General features: G+C 51.4%; 1 protein-coding gene across 1 annotated transcript; it reads right to left on the bottom strand.

Annotated features, from left to right (window-relative positions):
- Positions 1-105: 105 nt before the first annotated feature.
- On the bottom strand, positions 106-22,488 carry ZBTB47 (zinc finger and BTB domain containing 47). The gene is made up of 6 exons (XM_058806985.1): positions 22,329-22,488; positions 10,322-11,686; positions 6,795-6,942; positions 6,168-6,283; positions 5,687-5,831; positions 106-4,840 (listed from the first exon to the last, which is right to left on the bottom strand). Exons 1-6 carry the CDS (start codon positions 22,329-22,331, stop codon positions 4,473-4,475), a joined length of 2,145 nt encoding a protein of 714 aa, XP_058662968.1. The 5' UTR covers positions 22,332-22,488; the 3' UTR covers positions 106-4,472.
- Positions 22,489-25,354: the final 2,866 nt, after the last annotated feature.

Here is a 25,354-nt window from a genome sequence, read left to right on the forward strand (position 1 = left end):
TGCCTTAAAAAAAAACCCTTTTAAAAGAAAAGAAAAAAAAAAGGAGAGTGGAAGAAAAAGATGAAGCAAAATTAAGGTAACAAAAGAAAGTGGTGGAGCTTTCGGTTTTCTTTTATAAAAGACAAATAGTTTATTGATTCAGTCCTTCCACTTGCAACCTCTTTGGTAACAGTCGTAACACTTCCAGACTGGGAGAACGCAGTGGAAAGGCCCAGTTCTGACCTCTCACCAACTTCAGAGCTCAGTGAGCCCCAGCGTGCCTTGGTGAGAGGCCAAAAGCAGATTTCAAAGCATGGCCAAGGACCTGGCCCCGAGGGACAACTCCAGCCAGCCTCCCTACCGTGACTTGTTGCACTCGTGGGCAGCACAGGGAGCAGCCCCAGCACCCCCAGGCAGAAGACGGCTCGGGATGGGGATCTCTGACTGGGAGCTGTGCCCTGGGAGGTGGCTTTGATGAACCTCTTGGGACCTCCTGGACATTGGGACCATCGAAGCAAGACTCGCCCGTTCCTGCGGTAGACATTGACTCGCCTCAGTTGGCCCCACGGGGATGGATCCAACCATCTCAGCCTCCCCCTCCTCACACCATCCCAAAGAGAGTAACTGCTGTACTTGGAGTTAAAGATAAACATATATTGATTACACATGGTCATAAAAAAAAAAAAGGTAATAATAATAATAATAATACATTTCCTAGAACATTACTTAAGACGCTTCCGAAAAGCATCCAAGCTTCCCCTTCCCTCCCCGCCTTCCCTTAATCTATACAGAATAAAGTGCTTCGTTTAGTTTGTTCACACTTGTAGAGCCACCAATACACTCTTAACTTGGCATGTTTGGGCAACTGATACTGAATGCCGTAAAATAATTCAGAGCCAAACACCAGGCATGAGAAACTAGTTTTGAGGCAAGTGCTTGGGGGTTTCATTCATTTCCTTCAAGTTCCATGCTACAGAGGTTGTTCTTATTCCTATTTTTTTTATCCTTTTTAAAAAATTTATTATTTTCTTCCTTTGTAAGTCCAACCCAACTCCCGTCGTGGTTCTGTGTCTCTAGGCAGGGCTGCGCGTGGGGAAGCTCTGGCCGTCCGTGTGAACAAAGGGCGTCTGTCCGTCTGTCCTTCCCTCCTGACTTCAGGCAAACCAAGAGTCACCTCAGAGGAGTTGTCTAGCAGCGGATGCTCGTCTCTATTGCACTGTCACAGCCATTCCCACCCATCTGTCCATCCGTCCATCACCTTCCCACTGCGCCAGGGTTATGGCTGTGGTCCGAAGGGCCAGCTGTGCCTCATGGATACGTGAGGCGAACTGGTCTGTGCTACCAGGCTCCTGGGATATATAAACCAAAAGTGACCCTCCCCAACATGATTCCCTCCCTCCCCAATGTTCAAATGAAGGGTGGAAAAAAAAAATTCTGACCCAGGCGGGTCTGGGGTTTGAGTGTGTGGGAAGAGCTGTCAGCTGAACGCTGCGAATTCCGGAACCGCATAATGCAAATCGAGCCCCTCTCCACCCTCGCGGTCTGTCAAAGAAGGGATGTGAGAGATTAAGGTGCAAGAGTTAAAAAAAAAATAGAATTAAAAAAAAAAAATTAAAGTAAAACATAAAAAGCTTGAAAACAACGGACCCAACTCTCCTGCCTGCTGCTCTGTCTAACCCCAAGGGTACAACAGCGCGGGCCGGGATGGGTCCGGGATGGACGAGGCACTGCGGGAGCGACTCGTCTGAGCTCTTAGTACACAAATGAAAACCAGACATGGAGACACACTGGGGCTGAGTCAGGGTGTAGACAAAAGGGCTTGGAGGCCTTGTAGGACTCCTGGGAACTACCCAGGCCTTGGAGAGGGGAGGGAGCAGCAGGGATCTGGTTCTCCAAAGTGCTGTGTGCATGGTCACATCTCGACGTCTCCAAGTGGCTCTAGGAGCAGGCTCTCAAAGGGGATCGGACGTGGCTGGGATCAGTCACTGGGCTTTCTGCTGGGCTTCCAGCCTCAAGGAAGGGCTCTCATCTCACAGAGATGTCCAAGGGGGACAGGTCCTCACTGGGAGAGGATGAACTGGGACAGGAACAGGGAAAGCCACCTCCAGGTGAGTGGAATAAGGGAGCACAATGTTGGCATGGGTGTTTACGTGGGGGGAAGCCTATCAGCTGATGGGCTCCATCACAAAAGATCATAAAATGAGCCCTTCTCAGGGCACAGCGCTCCCATCCTGTCTCAAGGCTGAACATGAGGGGAAAGAAGCAAAAGGAAGCCCAAGGGGATGGGATCTGGGAGGCAGCAGAGGAGGCGACAGCATTGATCACTCCAGCACCTCCATGGGTTTCACTGAATGCTTCTCTAAAGCAAATATCTTCCAGTATGGGTCATGGGCCCTTCCTACAGCCAATGGCCCCAAGAGCCCTCATCCCTCAGGTGTGTTTGAGGCTTTGCACAATCCCAACGAGCCCCAGGGTCATGGAGGGAGGCAGCAGAAAAGCCTTTGGAACCCACCTGAGGTCAGTGAGGTGAGGCAGCTCTGCCATAGCCACCTCCTCGTGCTCAGAGCAGACGGAGATGGGGGCTTGCTCACTGGTACTGAGAGCCATGCTGGGGATCCACAGGATCCCAACCAACACAAAGAAGAAAAGGACTTTGTGGCTCCAAAATGCTAACATCAGTCAGCTTTCCCAAGCTGCTGGACACCACTGGAGCAGCACTCAGCAGGAGGTGACACCAGACACCTCAAAGAGCACTCAGGAGATCAGCAGATGCTCCCTGGTCCTGTCCCCATCAGGCTCCTGCATGTCCCCAGTCAGCAAAGCCCCTGAGCATGGGTCTGGATCCTCCCATCTCTGCAGATACAGTCCCAATGCCACCCAAGTGCTTTGCTGATTTGGTCCAGGACACAAAGCACCAAGACTTTTCACAGAGCCAGGTGTGGCTCCCTGTCCTCAGCACTCTGCTGTCACCCAGCACAAGCTGCATATGAGAAAAGGCTCCTGCAGCCCACTCAGTGACCTCTTTCCTTCTTACTTACCAACAGCGCTTCCACCACCTCCTCCATGACCTGCCCCACACCAGCTTTAGAAGCACAGGATCAGCTGGAACAGCCCCCACCTCTTCCCAGCCTTTCTCTGCCCATGCTGGGTGCTCACTTCCCCCAGCAGGGACTGCACAGCCATGGTCAGGACAATGCATGGCACCCTGGGGCAGAGCACAGCAGTGAGAGACCCTGCTGGGACCTCAGTGCCCAACAAAAAGGGGACAGCAAAGCCTTCCTCTTCTCCTCCTCCTCAGCATGAAGCCAGCCATATTATTTGTAAGTGAAACCAAAGACCAGCTTGACTTCAACATCTTCAACAAGCACTAAGCAACACCACAGGGCATCACCAAAAACAACCACAACCCTCACTGGTCCCCTCTGGTCCCCCCAAACCAGGACAGGGCAATGGATGCCAGCACCACAAGGAGAAGTGAAGCTTGGGAGAGCAAAGCAGGCAACAAACTGGAGACTGGGACATCATCATCCCCAGGCTGAACATGGTCCTGCTTTAGCTCTGAACCTTGCAGGGGGACCAACCTGGAGCTCACCCATCCCTCAGGGGTTTGTTCAGATTGTTAAGGCACTATTCTGGGCCGATTCTGCCAAGAAACAGAAGCGTCCTGCTCCTCTGTTCCGGGCTCCCCTCCTGCCGGTCCCAAAGGTACCTGAGCTCTCCTAGGAACAGCTCCCCAGCTCCAGAGCATCCCCAGGAGCACAGCTCCTGCTGGGATTAGCAGAAAGGGCACACCAGAACCCAGCTCCCTTAGGGCACCCCGGAACTGAACTGACAGCGAGTTGCAGATGCCCCGAGATGCAAGGTGGGTGTTTGTGCTTTTGCCTGTGGAGGAGGAAAACCTGCTGTAGGGAAGGAAGACGCGTTGTGGGCTGCTAACGAGGGCATGCTCATGGCTTTCCAATGGGGACACCTGCTCACTCGCCACAGGCCACTGGGGCTGGCAGTGGGGGGCTCCCCTGGGGTGCCCACCTTCCAACCCCATGGATGAAGAGCCTGACTTGAAAGACCAGCTTTACAGTACAGGGATTCAAGCACCACTAACTAGAATTCAGCTTTGAAATATTGATGCACCGGCCAGCAAGCTCAAGCCTGGATATCCTGCTCCTCCCAGCCTCACCAGCATCCCAGCAGGAAGGTGATGCCAGCGTGTGGGAAGATGAAACTGAGAGTGACACCTTTTACCTACACCCTTACGGACGGACGGCGGATCCCCCCAACACCCACGTTCCTCAGGGAGATGCTTCCTCGTGCTCCCCCTCTCTGCAGAGAATGACGGGTGAGAAAAAGGAATAAAAACCCAAAACAACCCCAAAACGAGGAGGAAGGGGGGGGTAGAGAGCAAGCAAAGCCTTGGCTCCCCGGGGGAAAGGCGTTCCCGAAGGGCAGAGCAGTCCGTGCAGGCGCATGGCCGGGGGGGGGTGAGGGGAGGGCACCTAATTGTTGTTGGAATTTATCCTCCCCGCGGGAAACAGGGGAGGGGGTGGCGGTAGGTGAGGAGGAGGAGGGAGGGTCTGTGGCAGAGGATGGAGCAGCGGCAGGGGCAGGGGGGAGACGCCGGGGCCGGGGGGCAGCGGAGCCGGGCTGGTGGCGGGCTGGGGGACGGCCGTGTCCGAAGCCAGGGGGTTGGTGACGCGGAAACATTTCTCCTTGTGGGCCTTGAGCATGTTGGAGAAGCGGAAGCGCTGGCCGCAGACGTCGCACGGGTACGGCTTCTCCCCGGTGTGGGTCCGGCGGTGCCGCTTCATGTTGGGGCGGCTGGTGAAGCTCTTCCCGCAGATCTCACAGATGTAGGGCTTCTCCCCTGAGGGTGGGAGCAGAGGGACAGAAGCTGCTGGTTAGGTTGGGTGTCAGAGACTGGGGAGATTTGATGTCTCGAGGTATTTTGGGGTGCATGCATGTGGCCTTGCCCTGGTGAGGCAGTGAACGGCCCCACATCCCAGCCCTAGGGCCTGTATCCCAGCCTGGCAGTGTCTGTCAGTCATGGCACACAGGGAGGCAATGCTCCATTCTCCCCTAATCCACCTCCTGAGGGCCAAATGACCTGAAGTCCCATGTGGGAGAAAGGGGAGGACCAAATACCCCTTGAGGACCAAGGGGTATTTAAAGCCAAACACCAGCCATCACATTCATCTAGACCCTACCTTTTTCTTGGAAGTTCTGTCTGAACCCAGGAGTTGGTAGCCTGTGCTACCCATATGTGCTTTTCTATATCTTTTCTGTCTTTCTCTCTTTCTTCCAATTCCCTCTCCTGGAAATATTTTGAGTACCTCAACAATGAACATATTTAAGGTTTGCTAAGTTGAATGGGCCAAGTTTAATGCTGAAATTATAAATTTAGTGAGACGTGTTTTATGTTGGCTGAATGCTGTACTAAATCTTTTGCCAAAGCTCCCTGGCTTTTCTCAAGTTTGCCAGCAAAGCTTTGAGCTGTTCTGACTTCTTAAGTAGACCTTGTTGGTATTTCTCCTGTGTGTCCAGCTCAGAGATCATGAACCATTGTAAGCCCTTCCAAAAGTCTTGTTGAACAAGTTGACCTTCCCAAAACCCCATCCTGCCACCCACCCTAAGATGTCACCCCCATCCCATCACTCCTTCCAGGGAGAGCCTGCCTGCAGGGATCTGGGACCAGGCAAGGGGCGGGTCTCACCCGTGTGCGTCTTCATGTGCTCATCAAAGTACTGCTTCATGTTGAAGTCCTTGCCACACCACTGGCACATGAACTGCTTGTGGCCGATGTGGATGCTCATGTGGGAGCGCAGCTGGTACTTGTACTGGAAGCGCTCGTTGCAGTTCTGCAGGGTGAGGAGTTCTTGATGAGCATCCAAAATATGCCCACATTCCCCTCAAATCACCAGCAGCAAGGAAATCTTGTTTTTTCCCCCCCAAGAAACCCCCCCAAAAAGGTTTTTTGGGACATACCCAGCCAGGTTTGCAGGCTGGGTGGGTGCAAAGTCCAGGCAATCTATTGGGGATAGATCCTGGCATTGGGCAAGTTTCATCATAAAGTTGGTGGGACTCTCAAACCAGGAGGTGATGCAAAGTTTGGAAAAGTGCGGGATCATCCCTACAGCTGCACTGTCACACAGCACAGTGGAAGATCTCTCCTCAGATCAGTGTTTCTACCTTACCTCACATTTGAAAGGCTTTTCCCCAGAGTGCTGGAGCGAGTGGACCTTGAGGGACATGCTGCGCTTGAAGGACTTCCCGCAGGTCTCACAGGTGAAGGGCATGTCCTTGGTGTGTGCTGGTGGGGACAGGGGCGGGTCAGCAGCCTCCACACACCTCCACCATCCACCTCCCCACACCCCAGCTCTGGCTCCCAGGACCCAACCCCAGCAAACCCAAAGCACCTCTGGAAGATATATGGCAGCGACGTTTCAAGCATTTCCCTTCCAAACCCCCATTCTTTTGGATGTCTTTGGTGGCTCCAAGGCCTAGGGAGCCAACCACTGTTGTCACATGCAATTTGCTTTTCAAAGCCCAGCACTGATGTGGTCTGATCCTTTTACACTTCAAACCTTCCTCGGATCACTTCTGATCAATAAAATAAATGGGATTCCCCAGCACGATGTCCAAACCCAGCACTGAGCAGACATTGGTTCAGCATTGAGTATCAGACCAAATTTGAAGATGAGGATGTGAGAAAGCTCACCCAAGAGTAAACCAACATGACAGCAACAGAAAACACCTTTCACTGCCAAATTGATGGGCCAACACCCCCAGCAAGATCTCCCCATGGTGCCTCCCACACTCACCAACCATGTGTTTGCGCACGTGGGCCATGGTGTAGAACTTCTTCTCGCAGATCTCGCAGGAGAACTTCTTCTCTGCATAGCCATGGACAATCTTGTTGTGCTCATGGAGAGACCAGAGCTTCTTGAACCCCTTCCCACACGTCACACACTGCAAGAACACAGGAGACAGTCAGGGAAGCAGCTTCGTCCATGGAAAGGGAACATCACAGTGAAAGCTACAGGTGATATAAAAAATCACAACTAACAGCAAGTCTGATATTGACCTTGTCACTTCAAAACCTCCAAATTTCATATTTCTATGAAAATGAGCAAGGGGCAATGACCTTCCAGGGTAGGATGTGGAATCTTCATCAATGGCTGCATCAGGATTTGGATAAACAAAAGCTCATGCCCTATTCCCAGCTGGGAATTTTATTCCTAAATGAAGATATTACATAAGATAATCCCAACCCTCTGTGCATTGGAAATTTGCAAAAAATATGAAAAGAAGGAGAATCCCTATCCAGGGCAGTACAACTTCAGTCTTCAGCAGATATAATGGATACTTCACCACCAAATTAGTTTTCAAAGCAGATCTGTGACTCCATGATATCCAAAAGGACCAAACCGGACCCAAACCACCAGTCCATCAGCACAAGGAGAACAATGTGACATGCAAAGTCTTCCCCAAAAAGTTAAGGTAGAGAATCACTTCAGCTCTAACAAGTTCAATATTCCTCTGGAAATTCCCAGGAAAAGCTCCAGCTTCTGTGTGAAACCTCTTGGAGGCCTGTGAGACCAGTTCAGTGCTCAGGAAAATACAGGAGAGAGATATTCACCAAGGAAACCACGCCAGGAGCCAAGGATCAGCTCCTTCGCCTTCACCTCTCCATGGCTCACATTCCTCTTGGTCAACAGGGATAAAACCATCCCTTCTCTCCTTGCAGATTTGTTGAGAAAATAATTCATGCCTTGAACAGATTTGTTGAGAAAATAATTCCTGCCTTGAAGGCATCTTGCAATAACGTGGCTGAATTGTACCAGTAAACCTGGGGAAGGATTCCTCCACTTCTCCTCCTTCCCAGAGGAACAGAGGCTCCTTGATGGGCTTCAACCAAATTTTGTAGAGATACCATTGAAAACACACCATTATGCTGTGAAGTCGCTGTATTTTTCCATATATATTTATATTTAGGTGCCCCAAAAGGAAAATTTGGGTCACAGAGCCATTCCCAAGCCTCCTCATCTTCATCTTGCCACGCTCAAATGTCAACATGAGCAGTCCTCCAAGTCCTACTGTTCCCAAGTATGTATTTCCATGGATCAGAACAGCTTTATCTCTGTCTTAAGGGGTATTTCAGGGCAAATTCAGGACTAGAGCCTGATATCAAAGACACATCAATATCCATTTTCTCCACTTAAAATGAAAGAGGCAGGGGAATTTCAAAATGAAAGGCACAGGAAAAGCAGCAGAGGTAGAAAAACCCCCAGGGCTGGGACCAAACACTCTGGAGCTCTGAGCTCTGTGTCCTCACTTACTGCTGAAAATCATCACTCAAAAAATATGGAAGTAATGTCCAAATGAGGGGAAAAAATGAGGATATAAATTCTTGCAGGTTAAAAGGAAAACCATACTGAAGCTGACAATAAAAAGAGTTTGAGGGACAACTCAATAAAGCAAAGGATGAATCACTTTTCAGGTGGTGGAGGTAGGATGCACATTATGGAGATGGGGCATGAACACAAGGAGCAGGATGGTTCTTAAATCCTAAAGCTTTATGGATAAAATTTGGGGACAAAACAGGGAAGAAAAGCAGCAGATCAAACTGAGAAAAGGTAGACAGTCCCTCCATAGATCTGATTAAAACACAAGAAATAAAAACTATTATAGGCAGAGTGCTGAAAAAATTCCTTTTCCACCCAGACATAATTCCATGGGATGTTGATAAAGTTATTAAATATTATCAGAGCAAATGGAGTGGATTTGGCTATTTGTAAAATTAAAAATGCTTAATTAAGTGGGAGACAATGATCCCTTTTTGTGCAGAAGGAGGTCACTACACAGGCAGTTCTGGTTCATTCTATTCCAAATTCATTTAGAAAAGGAATAAAAAGGAGAGGGCAAAACAAAAAACAAGCAATGAGGTGACAGCCCCATGTTATCCAGCTGGAAAGCAGATGAAGCTGAATAAACATTCTGGTAAAATTCCTTTTTAACTTTTTTTTGTTAGGCCCTGAAATAGCCACCACCATGCAGGTATTGGAGCTACACTCATCCATTCTGGGAAAAAGCATCCAAAAAAAGCAACTTCAGAGCTGTGAATCTGTCAGGAAGATGCACCAAAGGGTCCGTGACTGCTTCACCTATGAGCCAAGACCATTCCTGCTTCTATGTTCCCTGCTTGCCAAGATCTGCCTCATTCCCTGTTTCATTTGGGATGCCATCAGTGAAGGGCTCCAGCAGCACTTGGGTTGTGTTACCTCCATCAAGGAGAGCTGCGAGATCATCCAAAATCTGGTCACTGGTGGGAAGAGTGATGGGAGAAGCTCTCCATAAATTTTAATATATAATATTTGTATATTAATATAATAATTGTATACTATATAATATTTGTAATTATTAGCAGCAGCATCCTGTAAAACAGCTCATCAGGGATTAGGAGATGGGAATTTGGAGGGATCTTCAGGAACACACATGTTTGCTGCTCTGATTGGGTGCCTCCCTATCCCCCCAAAACTGCACTGATTTAACAAAGTCAATTTGTTACACAGGATCTCATTAGCACAGAGGAAGGCCACACCAAGCCCGAGCCACGCATGGATGTCAAATGCACTCAGAAATTTGCTAATGCACACAAAAAAAGCACAAAAGGCAGATTAAAACCATTTTAACTCCTGTCAGCAAATCTTCAAATTAAGCTAAAATGGGTTCAGCCTGGGTGGGAATGATGGAGTGTGTCTCCATCAAGGGCTCGCAGTGTTTTATCCAGATTAACTGAATAAACTCAAAAGAAAAATTACTCCTTAAAAATTAACTCCATGTTTCCACCCAGGCAGTCAAGGGGAGGCCACAGCCCTGTGGCACAAATCCTCTGATTCCAGGCCACTGTGGGATCCTCCTGAGTCTGAATACAAGTCATGGGTGAAGGAAGGTTCCCTCCCAACTGCCATGCTGTGCTGGTTTTGCATATAGAAGAAAAATCTCATATCTCAAATTCTCAAAATCTCAACAACCAAAACCACACATGTGCCAACTGCAACACCAGTATTATCTGAGCACAAGTCCATCCCATGGTGTAGCTGGTTGGGATGACCTCCACGGTGTTTGGGATGCTCTTCCCTCACTGGGATGTCCCACAATGGTGGGATGCTCCTCCTTTGGTGGAATGTCCCCACTTTGATGGCACATCCACCCACTTTGGTGGGAGTATTCCCTCCTTGGTGGGACATCCATCTCTAGTGGGACACTCCACCTTAGGGTAAGGCATTTCCCCTTGGTGGGACGTTCACCCCGGTGGGATCCACGCCCTGGATGGATCCCTGCTCACCTGGATGTTCTTCTCACAGTCGGTCTGGTGGTGCAGCAGGAGCTCGCTCTCCAGCAGGAAGCGCTTCCCGCACTTGTCGCAGATCTGCATCCGGCTGTGCGTGACGTTCATGTGCTTCTCCAGGTACCAGCGGTTGTTGAAGATCCGCGGACACTTCTTGCACGGATAATGCTGCTTCTCCTCCAGCTTCACCTTCTGGCCCAAGCCATCTTGTTCTTTCTTTCTCTTCCTCCCCCTCTGGCCTTCTTCTTCCTCCTCCTCCTCCTCTTCCACCTTGGCCATCTCCTGGGACCTGGTTGCCATGGCAGGTTTAGTGGCTTTGGACGCCCGGCTGCCCCTGCGGGGCTGCCCGCTCTTTTCCCTTTTCATCTCTGAGGCATCTTCATCGTCATCATCCTCTTCTTCCGTCGTCTCCTCCAGATCTTCCTCCTCGCTGCGCTCCTCCTCCTCCTCCTCCCCCACCTCTGCATCCTCCTCCTCTTCCTCCTCCTCCTCCCCTTCCTCATTCTCCTCCTCCCCGTCCTCCTCCGTGTCGCGCCCATCCCCTTCCGGCCGTCCCATCACGGCCGCCTCGCTGGCGGCCGCCTTCCCCTCCATGCCCTTGGAGACATTGAGTGTCTGGTTGTTGAGGTTCACCTCCACGATGATCTGCTCCCTGTTGTAGGAGCCCTGGCTGTCCAGGTCCTCCTCAGACTCCTCACCCTCCATCTTACAGACAGCACCAGGACCTCCATCCTTCTCCTCCTTGTAGTACTGCTTGGCCGGGCCGGGGGGGAGCGTCCCGCTGCCCGTCCCGTCCTCCACCCGCACCGAGAAGGGGTCGTTGCCCTCCCGGGCGTAGATTTTGGGGTGGGGGGCGTCCACCTCCTGCTTGATCTCGCAGTAGTAGGGCGGGGGTCCGGCGCAGCCCTCGGCGGGCAGGGCCATGTCGGTGGCCAGGCTGAGCGAGCGCGTGTCCAGCAGGTCCTGGCAGGAGGACGCGATGTTGTTCATCTGCAGCACGGCGGCCGCGTTCAGCACGTCCTGCACATTGCAGGAGTTGACGAGCAGCTTGGAGGTGTAGATGAAGTTGAGGATCTGCTGGAGGCCCTGCGAGGTGAGGGCCTCCAGAGAGAGCTCCACGCGCTGCAGCTGCTTGTTCTGGGTGAAGAGGGAGTGGAAGAACTGGCTGTAGGCTGCCAGGACCCCCTTGTGCGCCGGGAAGATGCTCTTGTGCTGCACCAGCACGATGTCCACGTCGCACAGGTCCGGCTGAAAGAGGCGCTGCTCGTTCAGTCTGTCCATCAAACACGTGAAGTGGAGGGCTACATCCTCCACCAGGGAGTACTCAGCCGAAGGGTAGTCAGTCGTTTTTTCGACTATCAGCTGTGGGGAGGAAAGAAAGAAAATCATTCCGGGCTCTTTTTACCCCCAAAAATGCCCTTCTGGCCATGCCATCCGTCCCTGTCCATGCACACCCAAGTCAGAGACGTCACCTGAGAAGTTCTACTGCCAGCCCAAGCTTGGAGGTGCCAACCAAAACATTCTGTCCCCTACTCCAGCTTGGAGATACTAACCATGAAGTTCTACCACCAGCTCCAGTTTGGAGATACCAACCAAAACACTCCATCACTAACCTCAGTATGAAGATATTAACTAAAACACTCCATCACCAACAAAAACGCTCCATCACCGACTCCAGTTTGGAGATACCAACCAAAACACTCCATCACTGACCCCAGTTTGGAGATAGCAACAAAAACATTCCATTACTAACCTCAGTTTAGAGATACCAACCAAAACACTCCATCACCAACCCCAGTATGGAGATATCAGCCAAGAAACTCCATCACCAACCCCAGTATGGAGATATCAGCCAAGAAACTCCATCACCAACCCTAGTCTGGAGATAGCAGCCAAAACACTCCATCACCTACCCCAGAGTTTGGAGGTATCAGCCAAGAAACTCCATCACCAACCCCAGCTTGGAGATACCAACCAAAACATTTAATTACTAACCTCAGTTTGGAGATATCAGCCAAAACACTCCATCACCAACCCCAGCTTGGACACGTCAACCAAAATGCTTCACTACCAGCCCCAGCTTTGGAACACCAAGAAGCTCCACCACCAGGCCCAGCTTGAAGACACCAACCAAGAAGCTCCATCACCTGCTTGAGTCCAGAAGACTCAACCAAGGAGGAGAAGCCCCAGTGACAGGGCAGGTCAGGGCCACACCAGCACCCACTGATATCCCTTCAAGGTGTGTAGGAAGCACCACAGCCACCCAGAAGGTCCAAAGGCAGGCTCAGGTGTCCACACTCACTCAGAGATGTCACACAGGACAGGGTATGCCCTGACCTCTTGAACCACATGGAGATCCAGGTGGGTATTTGCTCCAATCAGGAAGCCAATTTAAGGCACCTGCTGAGATGCAACCCCCTAAATAAAAGGAAATGAGGATTTTATAGCTCCCTGCTTCTGCAGACAATAACACAAAGCCCAATATCCTCTGATATTTCTGAATTACGCTGTGTGCTCTCGCTCACGACAGCGGCTCACTCACAGCTGGATCCATTGGCATGATTTATGCACTTCTTAATGCTCATTTTCCATTGCCTGGGGAAAGGCACTACCTGGAAAAATTCAAATGAGGGAGCAGCACCCCCAGGCTGGGGAATGCTGCACTGCCAACCCTCCCCAGGCTGAGTTTTCAGGGTATTTAATCCAACTCCCACGTATTTCACAAGGTCCAGACCATCCCTGGGGTTCATCCCCTCTCCTGGTCACACCTGAGCCCCAGGATGAGTCTGCCTGCTCCATCCCAAATCCAAGGGATATCCCACACCCTAAATCCGGTGTCCTGCATTAAAAGAAGGTGGAACACACCCAGACCCCATAACACGCTTTTTCCTGACCTTTGCAGGATGTGACCAAGGACATGGTGCAGAACAGTGGCAGAGAGGGAGGGTTCAACCTGCCAGGTTTATCCTGCACCTCCTGCTCCAAAAAGAGATTTTTAACTCCCATTTTTTCTGGAACAAATGGAAGCTCTTGATCAACACACAAATTCCAGCAAGACATGTTCTGTTTGTTTTTTTGTTTATTTTTTTTTTTTTCTGGTGAGCCAAAGGCAAAAGGACACACAGACAAAAATGTTTAAATAATAAAAAAGGGTGTTTTCTTCTCTGTTTTCCCAACAAGCAAAAAAATTCTTTCCCCTCTCTGCCAAATTTTTTCATTTTCATTGGATTTTTGCTCCACAAGCAACTTGTTCAACCAATAGGGTTCTCAAGTTTTGCATGGTCCTGATAGCCCTGGAGAATCCCAGCAAGTGCTGGCACCCAGGGAAAACATGGAAAAACCAGTTCTGCTCCAAATTCTTGGCTCTGCAGCCAGGAGTAGGGCAAAGAGGTAGGAAAAGGGTTGGGTGTTTACATATTTTTGTATATTTTTTATAATTCTTACATATATATTTAATATTTTCAATATTGTATACACTCATGCTTATATATAGGTAAACTACTTACATAAAAAATAGATAAATATATAAATACATGAACATTCCTTATATATGTACTTGCTACAGAATCCATCCCAGCTGGAACATCCATCCACCTTCACCATTTCCCGAGCCTCTCGTGACTGCCAAGAACATTTTGATGAGATCTTGGATGGTGCAGCCCTCCCCCCTCCAAGACATGTAGAAAATAATTAAGGATATAATAAATATCAAAAAACCTGAAGAGACAGCAGGAATTCAGCAGAGCAGTTTGCTGTTTGCCAGGTTGAAAAAAATAACCTAAATTCAGTTTTTATCTCCGGGGATCCATCTCCTTTAGGATACCGGAAGCTTGGGGTACAGTGGCAAAGGAATGGGCGCAAAATAGAGAAAAATGGGTTTGTGGGGGGGCATTGCCCAGCCTGGAAAACAAAAGGCTGCTTTTTTTTTGCCCTGTGGATGGAGGATTTTTGGCAGAGGGGGCTGATCCCTCACCCAGCGGCGCTCCTTGCCAGGCGGCTCTAATCAGTCCCAGCAGCGGCGAGGACAATGCGTGTCTTGGCCGCGTCCCGCCGGTGACTTCAGCCCGGGCTTGTCAGCGGGAGCCTTTTGCTCTTTATTGCTCTCAGATGCTTTTCGTGAGCTTGCCCCGCAGCCAGAGCCAGCCCCGGCCGAGACGAGAGGCGCCTGCCGGGGTGAGATCCCCACAAAGACCCCGGCTTGCCCCAAAATGCCCCTCCGGCAGCTGCCGCCCCTGCGGCTCCAGCGGAGCGGAGCAGCCTGGCTAATGGGGATTAATGGCAGGGTTAAATCCGGGGCTCTTCCTCTGGGAAAACGCAAATATTTGAAATATAGAGCCCTTTTAATATTTCTTATATTAAAATACATATTAAAGAAAAAAAAATAAAGGAAAAGAATCACGAGTTTTGCTTTTTTCCACCACTCTGCCGCTCTGGCTCTGCCCATCCCATCTCCATCCCCTGCACACCTGGACAGCTCATTGGATGCACTAAACCAGGGTGAACCCTCAAACTGGCCCCACCACACACTGCCAACCTCGAAGCAAGGTTCTGGCACCATCAGTGCAGAAAAACACCCCTTAAAATTATTAGAAAGCAGCGTGGCCGTGAGTTCCTCACCCCGAGGGGCCGGCGGCGCCTCCAGCCAGCCCTCCCCGCCCTGACGCTGCCCTCCAGCTCTATTTTAAGAGAGTTTTCACGTGGTGCTGCCAAAGTCCCGTCCCAAAACAGCCTCTGGGGCAAGAGGACGGCCAGAGGATGAGCAGGATGCTCGGGGTGAGGGATGGGGGGTGGAGGAGCCCCGAAGGCAGGGGATGGAAGGAAAGGATGAGTGAGGAATGATGGTGGAAGGAGATGCTGGTGTTCACTGGGCCAGGGAAGCATCCCTCCAGTCAAACCACCAAAAATCCCAACCTGCACCCCACCATGTGCCTCAGTTTGCCTAAACAGCCCCACCAACACCTACCCTGAAAGGTGTTTGCTGCTGGATTTAAATCAATGCACTATGACAAAAGCACTTTCTCTCAGCAGCTATTGAGAATGAGATCCCTAAATGTTCCTGCAGCTCTAAACCTCCCCAAAACACCAGAAGGCTGGGCCACTCTGGATATATTTAAATACCCAAATCCTGTCCCCCAAGAAGATCATCTCTGACCTTCACCAGCCTCTTCTTTATTTAATTAATTATTTGTTCATTTCTAGCGCCCTCAACACCACAGCATCGAGGACCATGAGTAATTCTTTCCCACATAAGCACACGGACAAGGGGTCTTAGGGCATAAAATTCACATTCAAGTGGTGACAAGACCAGCTGCCTGTGAACCACTTTCCATTCAGCACAAAATTTGGGCATTTCTTTAAATTTTTCACCCTCAGGATGTACAAAAAAAAAAAAAAAAAAAAAAAAAGCAATCTGCTTTTCTGTATCATTTCCAACCACCAAAGCATTCATAGTTGACCTTCAGTATTAAATTGCATTAAAGAAAAGTGCTTTAATAAAGAGCTAAATACAATGTCAGCACTTGCTCCTCAAAAAAAAAAAAAGTCCCCCATGCCCTCTTCTCAATTTGGACATTGCTGCACTTCAGGACAAAAGAATGGGCTGGAACTATTTAACTATTTAATGTCAAAACCTGACTTTTGCTGAAGTAAGAAATAACATTAAACCCCCATTTTTACAGATTAAAAATCTGTAAAAATCTCGGATGACACAAAGGGGCATCGTTACAAACCCCAAACACTCACGCTTTTGGTTTCAATCCTTGGCCTCCTACAACCTGGCCTCTGCCTTCCAGACCCTGGCATGAAACCTTCAGCCTTCTCTCCCTAGTTTTGATGCCATTAGAAGATTTTTTTTCGAAATTATGTGTTTTCCCAAAGCTCCCCAAACCAGGATACACCAGCCCAGAACATGAGCAGCGCTGCCTGGACCGTGCACATCCCACTGCCCAACCACCCATTCCTGGGGCACAGTGGCAGAAGAATAAACCACACATCCCAAAGCTCCTGTTCCTTTCCTGTCACCAGACCCTTGCATGAAACCTTCAGCCTTTTCTCCCTAGTTTTGAGGCCATTAGAAGATGTTTTTCAAAATTATGTGTTTTCCCACAGCTCCCCAAAGCAGGATACACCAGCTCAGAACGAGCAGCGCTGCCTGGACCGAGTACATCTCAAAGCTCCTGTCCCTCTCCTGTCACCAGACCCTGGCATGAAACCTTCAGCCTTTTCTCCCTAGTTCTGAGGCCATTAGAAGATTTTTTTCTTTTCAAAATTACACCAGCCCAGAACGAGCAGCTCTGCCTGGACCGTGCACATCCCAATTCCCAACCATCCATTCCTGGGGCATGGTGGCAGAGGAATAAACCACACCCCAAAGCTCCTGTCCCTCTCCTGTCACCAGACCCTTGCATGAAACCTTCAGCCTTTTCTCCCTAGTTCTGAGGCCATTAGAAGACTTTGTAAAAAAATATGTGTTTTCCCACAGCTCCACAAATTAAGCTACACTGGCCCAGAACGAGCAGCGCTGCCTGGACTGAGCACATCCCATTGCCCAAGCACCCATTCCTGGAGCACAGTGGCAGAGGGATAAACCACATCCCAAAGCTCCTGTCCCTCTCCTGCCGCCTACCTTGACCGCTCTGCCGTCCCCTCCCTCCCCGGGGAGCTCTCCGTGGGTGCTCTCGGCACGGGACCGCGCTGGGGGTGGGGTCTGCTCGCTCCTCCGACGGGTGTTTTTATTTAATGACGAGAGGGCTCTCCGGAAAAACAAGCAGGAAGGGAAAACAATAGCCCGGCCACAGCCCCGCCTGGCGAGGCGCCGGCCGGCACGGCCCCGAGCAGCGCCCACCGCCGGCATCCTGCCCGAGGGATGTGCCCGGCCCGCTCCGGAGCTCCCAGGATGCTGCTGACACCGTCCCGAGCGGTGATTTTTATTTATGTGCTGTCTAAAAGGCTTAAAGGTGCCCAAAGCAGAGCCGAGAGCAGGCAAGGGGAAGGGGCTCAGCGGTGCTCCCTGAGCCCGGCTCATCCCGGGTTGTTGGGCACCCCAAAAACCATCTCCCAGCCTCTGCTGGGTGAAGAGCATCAGTCCAGCTGTGGGACAGTCAGATGCTTCACAGGCTTTTTTTTCCCACTCCCTTTCGGTTGTTCCTAATCTTTTATTAATGATATTCATCCTGTACAGGCTTTGGCACAAGGATGCTTTTCCCAAGAAGCAGCACCAGGCCCAGCAGTTCGAGTGGAATGGAACAGGGACAGCTCTTCCCCCATCCCCGTCTCCCTGCAACCAAGAGAACACCTTTGCAAAGGGGAAAAGGTTCATTTGGGGTTTTTTTGGAAGCACCATGGCCACCAGCAGCGTTGGGAGAGGAGCAGGATGAGCAACACAAAAGCTTCATCCACTGGGAGCAGGCACTGCCTTCCCAACAGCACAGCCCACAGAGGGTTAATGGCTTGGTGCTTTTTTTTTTACCCCATATTTTAAATTGTTTTTAAACCCTATCAGCTGCTCTGGGTGCTTTTCTCCTTTCCTTCTGCACACAGAGCTGCAAAGCCACTGTGACATTTCCAAGGATGGATGGATCAACCCCACTGTCACACCCCATTCCCAAATCGTCCCAGTGAGGTGATGCTGCTCCTGGAGGATGCCACCACCGTGATGGCATCGAGGACACTGTCCCTCTGTTCCACCAGGGTGACAGCGAGGGCAGTGCCAAGCCCTGGGAGCCCATCCCAACACGTGGGAAGTGGAGCACTGTGCCCTGCTCAGACACAGCCTCTGCTGCAAAAATACACAGGCTCCAGCAACGCTGCATTATTCTCATCCCAGGACAAATCCCAATCCCTCCAGGAGAGCAGAGGCACCAAAACCTGGATGGGAACACCATTCTGAGTGTCCCTGTCCCCTTGGTCAGGGCTGGTGTGGCTCAGTCAGATCCAGCAAAAGCTCTGCAGGTGATTCCAGAGCTGGGCAAAGCCACGTCTGGGGTTAAATCCCAAAGGGATGCTGGTGGATTCCAGCAGAGCTGACACAGCCCTGGCAAACTCTGAGGGCAGACAGGACAGCCAGGCCATGGGGACACCACCAGTGCCTGGCACAGCCAGATGGAGATGTCCCTGAGCTGCTGTGCTGGCAGGGGATGGGATGGGATGGGATGGGATGGGATGGGATGGGATGGGATGGGATGGGATGGGATCCTGCCCTCCATCTGTGGGATGCAGGACTGCCCTCAGAGTCACTGCTGGGGTGGATGAGCCTGGGGGACAGGCACACACACACACACGCAAAGCCACCGTCCCCCTCCCTCTCCTGCCCGAGACAAACAAGCAGAGGGAAGGTGGAGGGAGGAAATGAGGACAAAACCCAACGCTGACCTCCCCAGCTGGGCTGGCGGCCAAGAGGCTGCGCCAGGGGCCAGCTCCAGAGGGGACATCACCCCAGAGAGCCCAGGGATGTCCCCAGTGCCACTGCCACCGAGGGAGGGCGTGGATGCAACAGGACAGGCGATGCTCAGAGCCCCCCACAGGTCACAGGAACCCCAAATTCAGTGCTGGGAGCAGGGATGGTGCAGGAGCAGGGATGGGTGCAGCAGGACAGCCACCATGTCACCTGTGCAGAGCCCAAAGGCATCATAACCCCACGGCACCCCCCTGCCATGTGCAGCCAGGGATGCAGGAAGGGGCTGGGATCCCCAGCAGGATGGATGGATGGATGGATGGATGGATGGATGGATGGATGGATGATGGATGGATGGATGGATGGATGGATGGATGGATGGATGGATGGATGGAACCTCCTCCCAAGCACTGCTGAATGAGGTTTCCAGCATCCCCTGCCTGGCACCCCAGTGCCCATCCCTGGGACAGCCACCCTCGAGGTGGATCAGCAGCGTGGTGGGGTGTGACACCTGCAGGGTTTGCCCCACACTCAGCCCTCAGCAAAGCCTAAAACCACAGCATTTCCTAAGCCAGAACACAAACTTGCCAGAGATCCAAGATTCCACCTGTCCCAGCACGCTGGGCAGGACTTCCCATCCCTGGGCATTTCTCCAAACGCTGGCTCTGACCCCAGGGATGGTCCCCACCTCCAGATCCATCCTAACCCAGCCTTGACCAGGGCTCTTTGGGAAGCACCAGCCAAGGAATGGTTTGGGCAGGATGGGACCCTAAAGATCATCTTCCAACTGCTCTGCCATGGGCCATCTTCCTTCAGATCCAGTTGCCCAGATCAAGGATCTGGATGCACCAAATCCTTCCTGCCCAACACTTTTAACATTTTTATGAACATGCATTAATTTTGTCCTTATTTTTATCACCCTTTTTTCCTGTAGCTTGGGGAGAAGAGCTTTAACTCAGACAGGGTGTCAGCAGCCCTGGCTCCAGGCAAAAGATGTAATCATAAAAATAATAATAAAAAAAGACAGTTTGGTATAATTAAGTCTTCTAGCCATCACATCTGCGCCACCATGGCCAGTCTTTCCCCATATCCAAAGGCATCCCAGTTTTCACCATCAGGAGAGGAGAACACTGAGCTGGCTGCAGAGGGGACAACAGCCCCAGAGGACACAGGGACAAGTCCTCAGTTGTGTCCCCATGCAGGAAACCCAATGGGGCCACCCCTGCCCTCCACAAACATAACCCATTTCCCTTACAAATAAGGGAAAATTAGGGGCAGGAGGCACAGAGCTCATCCTGCCCACCATCATCCACTTCCTCAGGTCTACAGGGACACATGGAATGTCAGGGGACATCTAGGATGACCTCTAGCATGCAAACCACATGGAGGATCTAAATATCCACATTATTGGGATCAGCAAACGTGGCAGCAAATGAAAAACTTCATCCCTTGCTCTTCTCCTGCAGAGTCACTTTGTCAGGGCCACCACCAGGTCCCCTCTATAAAGGCTTAAATGCAGCAGCGTGGGAGAGCCCTCAGTCTTCTCCTCCAGGAGGGAGAACAGGAAAATCAGCAATTCCCCCCAAAACCTTCAAAGACCCTCTGATGTTTTGACACATTCAGTTCATCCGCAAAAGATTTGGGTTGATTTTTTTTTTTCTCCTTATTTTTCCACGAGCAGAAAAACCTGCATCTTAAAAAGCACCAATATTTCATCGACTCTCGGGCAAGCGACCTCCCGTTTTTCTCCCTGTCTTTTGCAAAGGATCCATCTCCAAAGGCGGCAGCGGGTTATTTTTGTGGAGGGGGGTGGCAATGTCTCTGCTCCAGCCCCGAGAGACACGAGCACGGGGACGTTTATCTCGCCTGCCGATAAGGGAACGCTCCGTTAATTCCTCCCGGGGAGAACAAAGCTCCGCCGTCACTCCAAGCCCAGGTGGCAAAGGGGACCCTGCGGCCACCCCGGGAAAAGCCCCCGGAGCGGGGCTGAGCATCCTCAGGGAAACTCTGCAGCTGGAGGCAGAATGTTTGCACCCAGAGAGATTTCACCACAGATACAGGGAAAAAAAAATAAAAAAATTAAAAAATAATAAATCCCTTTCGTGTCTTTCCAAGGAGGAATTTTGCTTTGTAAAGCAAATCTTCCTCTGGTTCTTGCCGAGGCAGGGTGTGGAAGGAAGGTTGAATTCCCAACTTTTCCCCGTCTTCCTCGCTGGGGTGGGCTCTGGGTGTCTCCAGCTCCACCTCAGGGCACGAAAGGCTCCCCAAAACACCCCGGTGTGTCCCCCGAGCCCTCAGCATCTCCTCTGGCAAGGGATGCAGGCGCAGGATTCAGCGGGATTTCATTTCACAGGCCGAGTGTGAACCCAAACCCAATCCCGACCACTTTAACCCCAGCATTAATTAAACCCCCGCGGTCTTGGGGTGCCGAGTCCCATCCCACATCATCCCATCCATCATCCTTTCCTTATTTTTCCGAGCTTGCACTTTCTTGCCCTTTCCAAAATTCCACTCGGACGCTTCCCGGGGCGTCAGGACGGGCAGGGAGCCAGGGCTGGGGCAAACCCAGCCCCGCACTTTTGGGATGGGGGAGGCTCTGAGGCACCGGGAGCGCATCCCAGGGGGATTTCCCGTGGATCTTTCCCAGCTCGGGCCTGCCCTCCGCAACTCCAACTAAACCCCCCCCCAAAAAACTCCACCGGCCGATAAAATAGGTCACTGCTGCAGGCGAGCAGCTCTGGTGTTATTATTATTATTATTATTGTTGTTATTTTTTAAGAGAAAATCGCTTTTTCAGAGGTGGGGGGATGCTGCGCCCTCCCTGCAGCCTCGCTCCTCCGGGATGTTGGGGAGCGCCCAAACCCCCCCCAGACCCGCCGGGAAAAGGGGGCCCAGGACGGGAACCAGCCGTGGAAAAAGGGGGGGGGAAGGAGGCGGGCAGGAATTGGCAAAAGGATGGAGTCATCCGGGGAATGGGAATGGCCGAGGAAGCGGCAGCTCCTGCGCCCCCCCGCTCTCCCTCACAGCGGATCCTCCGGCCTGGGGGGCTCCAAAAGTGTGTGGGTGCCCACAAATCCTCCCAGGGACCCCCGAGCCGGGCTGGGCTCCTCCCAGGAGAAGGCTCCGACCCCTCCTCACGGCCCTTCCGCACCGCCATCTCCCTCTAAAGCACCCCAAGGTGCCGGTGATGGTGGGGGGGCCGCGTTTTTAATGCCATTTCCACCAAACCCAGCCCGTCCTCGCCTTGCAGGAGGGGGCACCCCCATGCAACCCCCTCAGCAGAGCAGCACCGGGCCCAAACCCGGCCGGGCTGTGCTTTTTATACCCCCCAACCCCCTCAAAAAATATAAAATAAAAAATAATCCACGGCCCCCTCCCGTGTGCCCTCAGGCCTGGATGCAGCATCGCCCATGCAGCCCCCCCCCCGCTCCCTCATGCACCTCCGCCGCCCTGGCCGGGATTTGGGCAAGTTTCGAGGCCTTTGGGAAGTCGGCAAAGCCCCGGCAGAGCGAGGAAGCGACGGAGGAAGGAAGGGGAAGGGAGAGGGGGAAATAAAAGCGAGGAGAAAAGGGAGAAGGGGGGCGGATGGAAAAGGGGGGGTTCAGGCTCTACCATTTTGATGCAAAGGTCTCCGCGCTGAGGAGTCCCGGTCCTCCTCCGCTGGCCTGGGGTTTGTGCTCTCCATGAAAAAAACAAGGAATTGGTGGGTTGGGTGGGTTGCTGGTTTAGTGGCTTTTTTTTCCTGTTTTTCTTTTTTTTTTTTTTTTTTGGCCGCCTTATTTCTGCTTTTTTTTTTCCTTTTTTTTTCGCCTTTTGGAGGAGGAGGAGAAGGGGGGGGGGGGGGAGGAAATCACCGCGCCAGCGCTGCTTGCATCCCCGTCCCTCTTTTTCCCCCTATATTTCCCTTTTCATCATTTTCCTCTCCGCCTGCTTTATATATTGTTTTTCTTCTTCCTCTTTTTTTTTTTTTTAATTTAATTTTTATATTTTTCCTCCTCCTCCTCCTCTTCACCTCATCCTGCCCATCGCCATGTTCGCCCCTTTTGGGAAGCCGGAGGAATGCGGAGCGGCGGCGGCTCCGGCTGCCAAGAGCCCCGGGGCCGCTGATTGGAGCCGCCGCATCAGCTGGGCCGCGGCTGCCCCTTTAAAGCGACAGCAGCCACCGCCACCCCGCGGGGGACATCCCCCTGTCACCCTGTGCCCGCACCCCGAACCCTCCGACACGGCCGCCAATGCAGCGCGGCATCCACCGGGAGCATCCCCGGGACCTCGCTGGGGAGGGGAAACTGAGGCACGCAGCTCTTCACCCCCTCCCCAAAACCAATAGAAAGATACCAAGGCTTTTTGGGGGACATAAAAGATCAATTTGAGGTGTCATGGAGCTTAAAACGGGATTTTTTTTTTCAGTGTTTTCCTGATGTTTGGATGAAATGAGTGTTCCCCCACCGGGATGTGTTTTAAGGCACATTTGGTTCTTGGGAGCATCCTCTGGATTGAGCTATGGTTGGGGAAACTGAGGCACACAACCTCTCCCCCCCTCCCCAAACCCAATAAAAAGACCCCAAGGTTTTTCGGGGACATAAACCCTCAGTTTGGGGTGTCGTGAAGTAACAGTAATTTATTTAAAATGGGAATTTTGCGGGTGTTCTCCCACTGTTTGGATGAAATGGGGATGCCCTCATCTGGATGTGTTTAAGGCACATTTGGAGCATTAATTAGGAGCATCTCCTCGATTCTTCTATGGCAGGGGAAACTGAGGCACGCAACACCTCACCCCCTCCACAAACCCAATGAAAAAACCCCAAGATTTTTTGGGGGCATAAAAATCCCCAAGATTTTTTGGGGGCATAAAACCTCAAATTGAGGTGTTGTGGAGTATCAGCAATTTATTTAAAATGGGATTTTTGGGGTGTTTTCCCACTGTTTGGATGAAATGGGGATGCCCCCACCTGGAGGTGTTTAGGGCACATTTGGTTCTTGGGAGCATCCTCTACATCCTGCTGTGGCAGGGGAAACTGAGGCACACAGCTCCTTACCTCTCCCCAAACCCCAACAGAAAGACCCCAGGGCTTTTTGGGGCAAAAAACCTCAGTTTGGGTTGTAGAAAATAAGGTTCGTTTATTTAAAAATGAGATTTTGGGGTGTTCTCCTGCTGTTTGGAGGAAAGGAGGATCCTCCACTGGGAGGGTGTTTAAGGCACATTTGATTCTTGGGAGGGTGCTCTCTATAACCAAATGTACCTTAAACACAGTCCCAGTGAAGGATGCTAATTTCCTCGAAAATTAGCAGGAGAACACCCCAAAATCCAATTTTTAAATAAACCAACCTTATTTTACTACAACCCAAACTGAGTTTTTTTGCCCCAAAACACCTTGGGGTCTTTCTATTGGGGGGAGAGGTTGTGTGCCTCAGTTTCCCCAAACACAACAGGATGCAGATGAGGCTCCCAAGAACCAAATCTGCCTTAAACACATCCAGGTGAGGGATCCCCATTTCTTCCAAACAGTGGGAGAAAACCCCAAAAATCCCATTTTAAATAAATTGCTGATACTCCACAACAACCCAAATCGAGGTTTTATGCCTCCAAGAAGCCTTGGGGTCTTTTTATTGGGTTTGGGGAGGGGTTGAGGAGCTGTGTGCCTCAGTTTCCCCTACTGCAGTAGGATGCAGATGAGGCTCCCAAGAACCAAGTGTGCCTTAAACACATCCAGGTGGGGCATCCTCATTTCCTCCAAACAGTGGGAGAAGAACCCAAAAATCCTATTTTAAATAAATTGCTGTTATTCCACAGTACCTCAAACTGAGGTTTTATGCCCCAAAAAGCCTTGGGGTCTTTCTATTGGGGTTGGGGACGGGGTGAGAGGTTGTGTGCCTCAGTTTCCCCAACCACGGCAAGATCCAGGGGATGCTCCCAATTAATGCTCCACACCTGCCTTAAATGCATCCATGTGGGGGATCCTCATTTCCTCCAAACAGTGGGAGAGCACCCCCAAAAATCCCATTGGGTCACTGGGATGGTGACCACCTCCAAAACCCATTCCTGCCCCCAGCCCTCCTGCAGACACCACCCAAAACAGCACAGGGATCCACACCAGCCTAAAAACAGAGCAGCACAGTGGCTCTGAAGGGCACTGGGGGCAGCCCCAGAGCCTTGGGGATTTTCATCCCACCTTGGGGATTTCCATCCCACCTTCCCAGCTCCTCTGGCTCCCCCAGCCACTCCCAGCTCAGACATCCATGTGGAAACATCCTGCACTTGTTTAGACTCAGCCCTGGTTGCTGTGCTCAGTAACTCCTTCCAGATGTGAGCAGCTCTTTGCATAACGTCCCCGTGGCCACGTCCTGCCTGTGCTGGCTTCATTGCAGAGATTTTTACATTTTTTTTAGTGTTTTTTTTTAATGCTCTTTCTCATTCTCAACCCTGCACACTGCTCCACAGGAAAAAATTCCTGGCCAGTGCCACCAGAACATCGTCCCTGTCAGAAAGGTTTTTGTGAGATGAGTGTCTGGCCTGTCTGACATCTCTCCTACCCTGGAAACCTTTCCAAAAAGCTACATAAGCTCCTGGAAATGCAGCCAGTGCTGGGGTGAGGGTGAGATGAGGCTGGAGGTGGGAGAAGGGATTGAAGTTCTGCTCC

The sequence above is a fragment of the Ammospiza caudacuta genome, chromosome 1 (genome assembly GCF_027887145.1).
Source record: "Ammospiza caudacuta isolate bAmmCau1 chromosome 1, bAmmCau1.pri, whole genome shotgun sequence".
Taxonomy (NCBI): Eukaryota; Metazoa; Chordata; class Aves; order Passeriformes; family Passerellidae; genus Ammospiza; species Ammospiza caudacuta.

Bases quoted from the DNA above. Each gene is read 5' to 3' on its own strand.
- ZBTB47 (XM_058806985.1), bottom strand. The intron at 6,943-10,321 runs GTGAGCAGGGAT...GTGTTCTTGCAG, and splicing joins ACTGTGAGAAGAACATCCAG to TGTGTGACGTGTGGGAAGGG. The intron at 5,832-6,167 runs GTAAGGTAGAAA...CTCACCCTGCAG, and splicing joins AAAAGCCTTTCAAATGTGAG to AACTGCAACGAGCGCTTCCA.